The sequence below is a fragment of the Mustela nigripes genome, chromosome 8 (assembly GCF_022355385.1).
Source record: "Mustela nigripes isolate SB6536 chromosome 8, MUSNIG.SB6536, whole genome shotgun sequence".
Taxonomy (NCBI): Eukaryota; Metazoa; Chordata; class Mammalia; order Carnivora; family Mustelidae; genus Mustela; species Mustela nigripes.
In genome coordinates this window covers 1,521,526-1,532,503 of record NC_081564.1, presented here as the reverse complement: position 1 = coordinate 1,532,503, position 10,978 = coordinate 1,521,526, and the positions used below count along the sequence as shown (strand labels likewise).

At 52.7% G+C, this 10,978-nt stretch overlaps 1 protein-coding gene across 4 annotated transcripts in view; it reads right to left on the bottom strand.

Annotated features, from left to right (window-relative positions):
- Positions 1–2,157: 2,157 nt before the first annotated feature.
- The window catches only part of STX2 (syntaxin 2), a 32,269-nt gene continuing 23,448 nt past the window's right edge, over positions 2,158–10,978 (bottom strand). Inside the window, exons 8-11 of one of the 4 annotated variants that reach the window (XM_059408174.1) lie at positions 10,839–10,976; positions 9,300–9,324; positions 8,703–8,813; positions 2,158–4,252 (exon numbers count right to left, since the gene is read on the bottom strand). In XM_059408174.1, the coding sequence (XP_059264157.1) occupies positions 3,999–4,252; positions 8,703–8,813; positions 9,300–9,324; positions 10,839–10,976 (528 nt within the window). In that variant the 3' untranslated portion in view covers positions 2,158–3,998. The remainder of the gene's footprint in view (positions 4,253–8,702; positions 8,814–9,299; positions 9,325–10,838; positions 10,977–10,978) is intronic. The other 3 variants (XM_059408178.1, XM_059408175.1, XM_059408176.1) reach the window with 3 other exon arrangements.

Sequence of the window (10,978 nt, the reverse complement as noted above, 5' to 3'; positions counted from 1 at the left end):
GGACCGACGGCTCAGCCGTTCCGTCGAGTTACACGTTCGCTGAGCCAGGCGCGTCCCCGAGAGCAGCGACCCTTCGGAGCCCCCCGACCGCACGCCCCAGCACCGGGGGACAGGCGGCGCGGCGGCCGCCCCACGCCACCCCGACGCCTGCCGGGGGCCCCACGGTGCCCTGGGAGGGGCCCGGCGCGCCGCGGGCGAGCGAGCCCGGGGGGCGGGGTGTGGGCACGCGCGCGAGCGTGCGGGCGCGTGCATGTGTGCGTGCATGTGCACGTGTGCGTGCGTCCGTGCGTGCGTGCGTCCCCCCGCGCCGCCGCGCGCGCTCCCCGTCTCCCTCCTGAGGCGCCGGCCCCCGCAGCCTTTCCTGGACCCGGCCGCGTGAGGAAGTCAAGGCCGAGCCGCCGTCTGAGGTAGGAGCGCGCCTGGTCCCGGCCGTGGCCCGGGTGCGCGGTGAGGACGAGGCCGCAGGCTGTCCGCAGCCCTGAGTCCAGGTGCCGGGAGACAGGGCCCCGCGCTCAGCCCCGAGCCGCTCACGTCGCCCCCGCGCCGGCACACGGCCCGGGCGAACCCCGGGCGCAGCGGGCGCAGCGGGCGCAGCCTGGCCTGGAGACGGCCGCAGGGGGGCCCGCACGCGCGCACGCGGCCCGGCCCGTCGCGGTTCGAGCTGGCGAGAGGGCGTGGCCTCCGCTGAGGACGCGATTCGACGCTGTGGGCAGAGGTCACGGAGAGGCCGCGACCCCGGCTGACCCCGGCTGTAGGCGGCCCCTCAGGCTCCCGCGCTTGGGGCGAGGGCGGAGGAGGGGGTGGGGCGTCCGCCAGTTCGCAGGCTCCTGAGGTGCTGGGCTGCGGCCCCTCCAGGCCCGGGCGGGCGCCGCCCCTGCCCCACCGGCCGCCGCCCGCTGGGGCCTTGTGCCTGCGTCTTGGCCGCTCCCTGCCGTCGGACGCGCGGGTTCCGGGGCTCGCGAGGGCTCAGACTAACAAAGTCCATTACCTGATCGTCCAAAGTACGCGTGACAAGTAGGAACTTGGCGCTGACTTCCGGCGCGTGCCTGTCGCGGCGGCAGCTCGAGCGCAGACCCGCTGTGCGGGGCATCAGGACACGGAGCGACGGTGGGAGCGGGCTCCACACCCGGCCTCCCGGCACGGAGAGCCCGAGCTTCCCCCAATGCGGGGGTGAATGTCACTCTCCAGTGTGCTTGGAATTGAAGGGCTGAGGGGCGCCTGCGTGGCTCAGTCGTTCAGCGTCTGCCGTCCGCTCGGGTCATGATCCCAACGTCCTGGGATCGAGCCCCGCATCCGGCGCCCTGCTCAGGGGCAAGCCCGCTTCTCCCTCTCCCACTCCCCCTGCTTGAGCTCCCTCTCTCGCTGTGTCTCCACCAAATAAATAACACCTTTAAAAAAAATAATAATTGAAGGGTTCTGAATTTAGGAAATTCCACTATCCCACTTAAAAATTCTGGGGGCGCCTGGGTGGCTCAGTGGGTTAAAGCCTCTGCCTTCGGCTCAGGTCATGACCCCAGGGTCCTGGGATCGAGCCCCGCGTCGGGCTCTCTGCTCAGCAGGGAGCCTGCTTCCTCCTCTCTCTCTCTCTGCCTGCCTCTCTGCCTACTTGTATCTCTGTCAGATAAATAAGTAAGATCCTTTAAATAAAGAAAAACAGAAAAATTCTGAAAGAGGATTAAGAAATAGAGGATGGGACGCCTGAGTGGCTCAGTGCTGCCTTTGGCTCGGGTTGTGATCCTAGAGTCCTTGGATCAAGTCCCCTGTCAGGCTCCTTGCTCAGTGGGGAGCCTGCTTCTCTCTCTGCCTCTGCCTGCCGCTCTTGCCTACTTGTGCTCTCTCTGACAAATAAATAAAATTAAAAAAAGAAAGAAAGAAAGAAAGAGGATAAACAGCTCAGAGCACTGGGGGCACAAGGACATCCCCGCCCACCCGTTAACAAAGGAGACTGTCGAATGGACGTAAGCACTGGAAGTCAGTAACTCTGACATGTACCCTAAGTTCCCTGAATTAGCATTTGTTGTGAGCAGCAAGAAAGACAGGCCCTGAGACACGAGTCACAGAGGCTTGTAATAATGACACAAATAACCCAAACCTATCAAAACCCCTAACACCATTAACTCACATTATGATATATAATAATGGCCACAGAGGTAAGAGTAGTTTTCTCAGGAGAACAATTTATTAATGGATATGCAATAAAGTATGTCCCCAAAAATCTTTCCAGAAGTGACAAGACTAAAAGTAAATTTGTTTTCAGTTCTCTGGCAGTTTTTTTTTTAATGTAAACATAAAATATTTGGAAAAATGATAAAAAGTAACAAGTGAATCTGTAAATATATTTTTAAAAATCCCATCTCAAACAGGTGCTTGAGGCTTACACATACAGACGTGCTATGTGATAACTGGATTATTTATCTAAACAGAAATCAAAAGGCACTTCTGTAACTTTGATGACAGCAGCACACATTCAGTCAGGCCTTCAGAGGAGGGAGGATGACCTGAATGAGCAGAACCAGAACCATGACGACACAGATGGACACACGGACATAATTATACAAACAGGTGCCCAAAAGCTATATGAATACAAGCATGATCGCTAAGTATTTAAATATCCCTCGAGGCGAGTCTCGACGTAGGCACACAGCAGTGAGCACACTCCACTGACCGGCGGTTTCAAGACTCTTAAAAACACGTGATGGCCAGAAGGTTCCTCTCGTAATTCCAAGAACACAGCAGTGATCAGCCAGCAAATGCAAATGCATTCAGATCTGAGTGTAAGCTAAGCCACCGCATGCATAAATTGGGAACAAGTGGGATTCATAATTGTAGGACACAAAGAACACAGTTCCAAATCGCTCAGCATCATTCACACTTACTGTGTGGAACCAAGAACGTCTCCATCTGCTTCCAGCCCAACGTCAGAATACAGACATGCTGACACGGTCACAGACGGCCATCACCAGAGTTAGCGACATTGTGACCATCCTTCACGTTCATTTACAGTTTGCCTAGCTGCTACCTTCCAGAAGTCCGCTCACTAGTGAGACCGCGTACACTTTACAAGTCAAAAAAACAACCGTATTATTATACTAAACAACATGAATAAGCAATAAAAATCTTTAATGAGCGATCCCTGTAAACGCTGGTAATTCACTTCTATAGTTCAGCAGAGTAGTAAGTACTTAACAAGAGCATTTGAGGACTCCGTACAACAGTTTACATCTAGAAGAATTAACGTCTGGAAATAATTTCCACGAGTTTAGGAAGTACTGAATCCTGGTCTTCTCAGCATCCTAAGCTCAGGCCTTAGGAATGTAAACAGGGACTCATAAGGTTTATTTCTAATGAACAAGCAAGAGGCCGTGGGCTTTCACAGTGCAGGAACTGATTTATTATGTCGAGCCGTGGAGACGAGCACAGTAACGGGGACTGTCCTGGAGGGTGTCAAGGGCACTGGCGCCCTACACATCGCTACCAACAGAAGGCACTTAAAGGCATTTCGGGGCCTTGGCACCCGACGTGGACTTTGCTGAAGGCAAACAATGGTTGTAAAGGCGGCTCTGACGATGTCGTGAACGTTCTTTCAAAAGGCGATATTAAATATATAAAAATGGAGCGAATTAAAATGTTAATATATTAAACAATTTATAAACATTAAAAGTTATCGATATCTTACAAAACAGCTGTGATGATAAACATTTTTGTTGCAAACAACAAACAAACACAAATTAAACACAGTACAAAAACATCTCTTAATTAGAGGGTTAGCTGGGAGGGGTGGAGAAGGAAAGCTCAGACCTCAATCTACTAGCTTCCTAACACAAAGTATTCCTAATTAAACTTCACATGTATTTTTAACACTGAAATATAAAAAAAATTGAAATTTTCAATAATTCCTTATTTTAAGGCCACTGAAGAAAGTTTCACATTGTTACATTGTTGTGATGTGCTGTTCAGAGTCCAGGGCTGTTCGGGGTAACTCGTCACACCTATCCCACTCAGACTTTCCCTGAATGATGCATCCTGTTGAGATATGCCCTCTCCTTCACTAAGAAACGGTCAGCACCCAGCGCCACAGGTCGCAGCATCTGGGGCTCAGTCATGGAACAGGAGGCGGCAGACTTGCTGCAGGTGTGGTCTGACTCCGAGGAGAGTGGCTCTCGGGACATGGTTGCTATGACAACGTTGTTGCTAGGACAATTCCAAGGATCACAAGCAAAACAATTACACAAATAATAATGAACATCATTTTCTGCAAGATAAAGAAAAACATTAATTAATTTGCAAAGTATCAAAAGAAAGAAATCACTAATGTCATTTAACAAAATATGAAAGAGTTTAAAATACGAGTCCCACAGGTCTCAGAAAAGGACGGAGTTCGGAAGGAAAGCTCCAGGGGCGAAGCTCTGAGCTACACACACGTCTATTAAATTAAGGGGATGTAGCTAAAATGGTTGTTGTTACAACGACACATGCTCCTGGAGGGAAAGGCAATGTCTACTCGGCACCGTGCGGGTTCTTAACGAACACTCCCTAGTGGTTAGACGGAAACAACAAACTTATTCCTGGACGCACTGCACATCTCCAAACCTTACCTGAATCTCTCGTTTGCCAACCTCTGACCTCCCCATGTTTTCACACTGAGGTGTGTGCACATGCGTGAGAAACTGGAAGCTGTTGACCCTTCCGCCTCATCTGCAGCACAGAGGCCGGGCTATGAGCACAGCCAGCTTTGTTCTCAGCTAACAAGCATTCCTGCACAAGCTAGCCCGCCCTTGGCTTAGGGCATCTGGTCTCATCCAGGGGACTCATCTGGGGGAGAAGATAGGAAGTCACAAGACTAAAGGCACCTGGTCCTGCATGACTCTGGGTTCCCTTTGTGGACGGCAGACTCATCACCTGTACCGCCAGCTCGCACACACAGGCCACACCGGTGCCTAAGAAACACGCCTATGAAGAGGGCACGGCTCTGAGCCAGCACCGGCCTGTAGCAGCTCCGTCCACACTTCATGCCAGGCCCACAGGCAACGTTCAGTCACTCCGAGGGCAGGGAGTGCCACCTTCAGGTCCCCATGTTCCTGGCATGAGGACTGCAGCCCCAGCCACATCCCACCATACGCCTGTGAACTCTGCTCAGCACAATGATCTGATGACAGCCTTTCCTCTGCCCTCTGGTCCCTTCTTCCTTCCCATCAGCGGGCACCCTTCAGCTCCAGCACCTACTGCCACCACTTGGGGCCCCTGGGAGACCCGGCCACCCTGCACGTGAGCTTGGACTTTCTGTACCCCGGGGCTAGCTCTGCGCACCTGTCTTTCCTTTCCCACCGGCTCGAGGTGGCGCTCCTCCGAATTCCATGATAGCTGAACTCCTGCGCTCCAGATCGAACAACCATTCTTGTCTAACACCCCGCCAACAGCACAAACCACACGTGGGCCTTCTCTCAGTGGGCAGAGCACACCCAGGGCGCCAATCCTGTTCTGAGTTCTGAGTTCTAGGCCTGGCTTTCCCAACTCATAGACACAAACCATGGGCCAGGCACTCTCTGCCTGTGTCCCTGGACCAGGAATCAAGTGCCCCCCCCCGCCCCCCGTGCTGCAGTGTTACTTCCACAAAGTGCCTACAGTCTGGTGCCTGGCCCCCCGGAGGGCTCTGCTGAAAACATAAATTTTCAGAAGTATAATTATAGACATCAACTACTGCATTTGTATAAAAGAACTAATTGTTGACACGCACTCTGGGGTGTTTTTATTAATGAGGACTGTTCTGTATTCACATTTGAAGACACTAGAGTAAACTGGGCCCAAGGCTCACAATAAGCCCACTGCTCCTCCAAAAATCACACTGAAAAGTCTGCTTTTACCCAATAGCATGACCAAACAGCATCTCTAAGTCCAACCTAAACATTAATTTTAACCTTTAGCGTAACCATATTCAAACAACCATATTACAACCAACGGAAAAAACTAAGAAAATATATATTTTTTAAGTAATTATAAAAATATTTTTAAATGCAATTATATTAGCAAAGAAAATCACAGACACCGTGTTAGCTCCAGCAGAGCTAACAGGACAGCATCGTGAAGATCACATAAATGTCTCAGTACAGAGTGCTAAGCCTCCTTCCTTCTGAAGAATGACCTACGACCAGCTCTGTGGCCAGAGCCTCTTCTGAAACCACATCCCGTGTGATCCTGGGGCACGTGGATAACGCGGGCTCGGGACCCCCAGCCCCGACGTCAGCGCGGGCCTCCTCTCCACTTGATGTCCATCCCGTGTCTGCAGTTGCCCTCCCAGCCGGAGAAGGGGCTCCCCGGGACCACCCACCATCACCCCGCTTCCGGGCGCTGCATTGCGGCCCTCGGGAGGAGGTAGCCAACCGGCCCGGGACACCGCAGCCCACCAGCCACATGCCAGCCAAGCGCCCCCTCAGGGAGGAGGGCCCCAGGTGTACCAGAGACCGGAGTGAAAACACAAAATGTACTGAAGCTTGGAGAGCGGTAAACAAGGCAAACAAATCTAGGGACCTCCATCACCATGAAGTAGAACCATATGTTCTACTCAGGACCCTTCACGAGCAGGCGGGCTGACCCGATGGCCTTTGCTTCAGCGAGGGGGCATGGGGAAAGCACCAGCAGCGGGCGCACATGAAGGACGTCCCTGGAGACCCCACTCCCACTACCCCCCAGCCCCCGGGAACCCCCGCAGTGGGGAAACCTCACAAAGCAACTTTCAGTTGTTGCAATTATTCACAAAGCTGAAACCTGGAAAGGTCCATGAACGCAGGAAGTGCCCGTTCACTGAGCAAGTGCCTCTGGGCTGCGGGTGCCCCGCAGGCAGGAAGGGGACCCCTGCCACACCTGCACACGGGCCACGTAAGAAGGCCTCCCCGCAGACGGCTGGCAGGACTGGGCAAGCTGCATAGCTGATAAGGACAGTTACTGCATGGACGAGCAGTCAGTTCCTCTCTGCCGTGCCAGCGGGGGTACACACACGGACATGATCCGCGTGGGCATCTGACGACTGATAAACCGATAATCAGAGCATTTACGGAAACCAGGGCACTGACACGGCTACAATCATCCACTGTTTCTGTCAAAGAAGAGCAAGCCAATTACATTACGGTGCTCTCCTGGGACCACGTTAGAAGACATCATTCTGACAGTAGAACCATCCCCAGGAAGCTGCTTTAAAATCCAAGTTACAGGACACCTGATAGTTTGACAGCTTTTAGTTCTTTAAAAGCGTGGTATTTAGTTGCACGAGGTGAGGCTGTTTGGAGATAAACGGTTCTAGAACTCGGGCTATCAGGTTCCATCAGTGCCAGGGATGAGGGAGGCCCCAACCCCTGTTCCAGCAGCCAGAGCTCCAGAATGAGCCCTGCCCTGTTGTTCCATGTTTGTTTGCTGTCAGCGGGGGACCCTCCGCTGCCCCTGCACCACCCCAGAAAGCATAGCACCCGGAGGCCGGCTGCGCCCGCAGGCCTTGAGGTCTGAGCAGATGCGGCAGTGGGGCGTCTGGGAACAGAGTGAGCAGTGTGGACAAGCTGTGTGACGTCAGGGGTCAGCTGTGTCACTGGAGAGGTGGGGACAGTACCGGACAGTAGCTGACACCAGACAGGGAGGCCTCCTCAGCGGCAGAATCTGTACTTAACAGGAGGCCTGCTGTCTTTGTAAAACCAACTTTTCATGAAAATTCTCACTGCACTGCTATGCTGGTTAGGCAAAGGAAGGGACCGGCCCTTGGCTAATGACCTTGTCAGACTAGTCCACAGTGTGCCTGGAAGCAGACTAAGAACTCACATGTGGACTGTACCACCTCCTTCACGCAGGAGTATTTTAAAGAGTGGTGACACAGACTGATGTCATGCTTCAAGGACAAGAGCATGCTCAGATAGGCCCCAGGAGATGCAGGCTGCAAGGAGAGCCCAGAGGGGCCCAGAGCTGCGGCCCGCGAACAGTGAGCACCGTGGCCTCTGCGCACAGACCCCAGCCCTTCCTTTCTTGTCTGCATTCTGTGGGCAGCGCATGGAAACCCCCAACCAGAAAGGCACCGTGAAGTCGCACAGCCCTCTCCTGGGACAGGAGGCAGCAGCGGGGACTTTGTGTGGCCCTCCCCACACGGGGGACAAGGACAGGAAGAACAGCTGGCAAGGACACCTGAGAAACCTGGAAAAAGCTTTCTTCTTCCTGAGTTAGAATTTAATTCCACCGTGTCGCTGTGTTCTTGGAAGAGCTTTGCTCACAACTCACGCAGGATTTGGGTACGGACAACCCCTTCACAGAGCCTGAACGGCAGCGGCTACAGAACCACAGTCCAGCCTCAGCAACGCTCTTCTTCCTCCAAACCAGAGAATCAGCAAGTAACCCGAGGGAGGAATCAAGGGTTCACAGCACAACATGTGTGACCGACAGCTTCTAGAATTCCGGTCCCATTGTATTTACACCCCCTCCAGACACCGCCCAAGACACAGAGGTCTCTGGAGAAACGTGGAGCCGCAGAACACAGAGGCCCATGGTCAACACATTTCCCTACACAACCTTCACCGTTTAGCAAACAGAATCACTTCCATTTGAGAGTGAAATAAGAATTTAAGGAATCATTTATTTCCTGGAATCCCTTTTAAGGAGGGCTACCTCCACACACCACCCTCAAAGCCAGCACAACAGAAGCGTGCACTCGAAGTCCGAGGAGGCAGACTCACCCGTCTGGCTCTGCTGCGGTACCTCACGGCTCTCTTCGTCTCCTCTTTTGCGCGCTCCACGTAGTCTGTGGCGTTCATCACGTTCTTTTCTATGTTGTTGATCATTTCGCCCTTAAGACAGAAAGTTCCAAGCTCAGAGGACACCCCTGAAACACCTGAGCGCATATCTTACAACAGCCACGGAGCACAGACAAAGGCTTCACGGGGACATAATGTGCACGTAATAGACACCGAATGTTTTCCAGGTTTACAGACAGATGAAACCACTGTACACATGCCAATACAAAATGATCAGAATTTATGTTTTAAAAAGAATGAGCACAGATGAGAGGGGTGGGCAGCAAGGCTGAGGGTGATGAAAGGCACGTCAAGGACACTCTGAGATGTGCTCTTGTGTGCACGCAGCCCAGCGCCTTCCTGACACGCGCACACACGCGATGTATAATGACATGGTTTGAATGAGTGGCACACTGCCATGGTCTCCTTAGAACACCAGAAAACCAAGAGCAGTGTATGTGTGACACTAGGCTGATGAGCTTGAGGAAGTGTGTGGGGCGAGGCGAGCGCAGGGAGGAGCGAGGGGAGAGGGGTCGGTACCTGCTCTCCGTCCATGGCAGACAACCTGCAGCAACGCCGGCAGCAGTGGAAAAGGACGACCATTACCTCCCATGCTCACTAGCATCTCTGACTACACACATAGTCTGAGCTCGAGGAGCCGACATAGTGTTACTAACACTCTTCTACAAGGAGACCATGACACAAAGGTGAGAACACAGCCCTTTCTTAACGGACCTTGATGCAACACATCTGCTGCAGAACCATCATAGTCGAAGGTGCTCTGAAACCTTCCATAATTACAGAAACAGTGTAGTGTCCTTACTGCAGAATCCTCCCTGAAGACAGGAAGCTGGCAGAAACTTCTAGTGTGGGAAGGCAAGGGCCCCACCCAAGCTAAACAAGAGTGAGCCCACGACCCACCCCCAACGCCCCTCCCCGGGGCTGTTGGGTTTTCCTGCCAATCACACAGTACCTGAGCTTTCCATGTTTTATGATAAACGTCCTCAAAAATAAACAGTGTTCTTCCAAAGGTCAGGGACACACATGGAGAATGAATCCCATACAAGGATGGACTTCCTGTCACCCCTCACATAATCCAGAATATAAGCTGGTCAGGTTCGAAACCTCTCACCAGACTGCTCCTGCCAGAGCAGACCCCGAAACCAGCCTTCAAAGGCATGAGGACGCGATCTACCAAAGATGGGTGACATGGACCCTCCCACGGTAATGGGTGTCACCAGAATCCTATCCCCTGAATCAACGAGCAGCCGCGTACAGGCCTCCTTCCATACTGGAAACATCAGGGAGGGCCTGATTCAGGTCCCAGGAGTCAGAACACACCAGCCTGTATTTGACACTGGATTTTACATTTTGTAAGGAACTGTCTACACTCCTTCCACCCTCTTCCCTGGGGTGGCCTGCCCTCCTTACCTGTGTCCTGGACAAACCAAGAATTAGACCACCATGCCGTGCACACAGGCTTCTGTGTGTGTCACAACAGTACCCTAAATTTAGGGCTTATTCTTTTAAACGTTTCTTCCCCTTACGTGCTAATACGTGCTCCTTGTAGAACACTTGAGAAATACATGGTTTTTAGAGAAGAAAACTAAATCCATACAGTCCCATGTTACCTTACTTGGTAGATCTCCTTCCTTCTGTGAACACTGTTGTGCAGAGCTGCATTCATGCCATGTACACACACGGGCGTGCGTGCGTGCTACTGGATTATGCTTACACAGATGGGTATGTACACACATAAGACTTTGTATCTCCCTCTTCATTCACAATTCCAGCTCAATATTTGTACGTCTCACTAAAAATCCTCCTGAACCAAAGTCTGCCCGGGTCTGCTTCGCCGGCTGTCCTGTGCACACACAGACTTCAAGTACGAAGCCAGTCCCTCTCTGTTGCAAGCTGAAGCGGTCGCCAGCATTCCTACCTCACAGTAATGCTGCAAGCCTCTTCTGACTTTTGAGACTGGACCCACAGCTCTGGCTTTCTCAGCCACGCAGGACTCTGCTAGGAGATTCCACAGATGCCTGCTGTCCGTGTGGGAGACAGGGAGCTGTGTGCAGTTACCTGGGTCTCCACGAACATGGCCATGTCCGTGAACATCTCGTGCAGCTCCCGGATGCTGGTCTCCAGCTTCATGATGTCCTTGTGACGAGACTCAATTTCATTGAGCGCTTGTCTAGTAATTTGAGAATCTGATATGATCT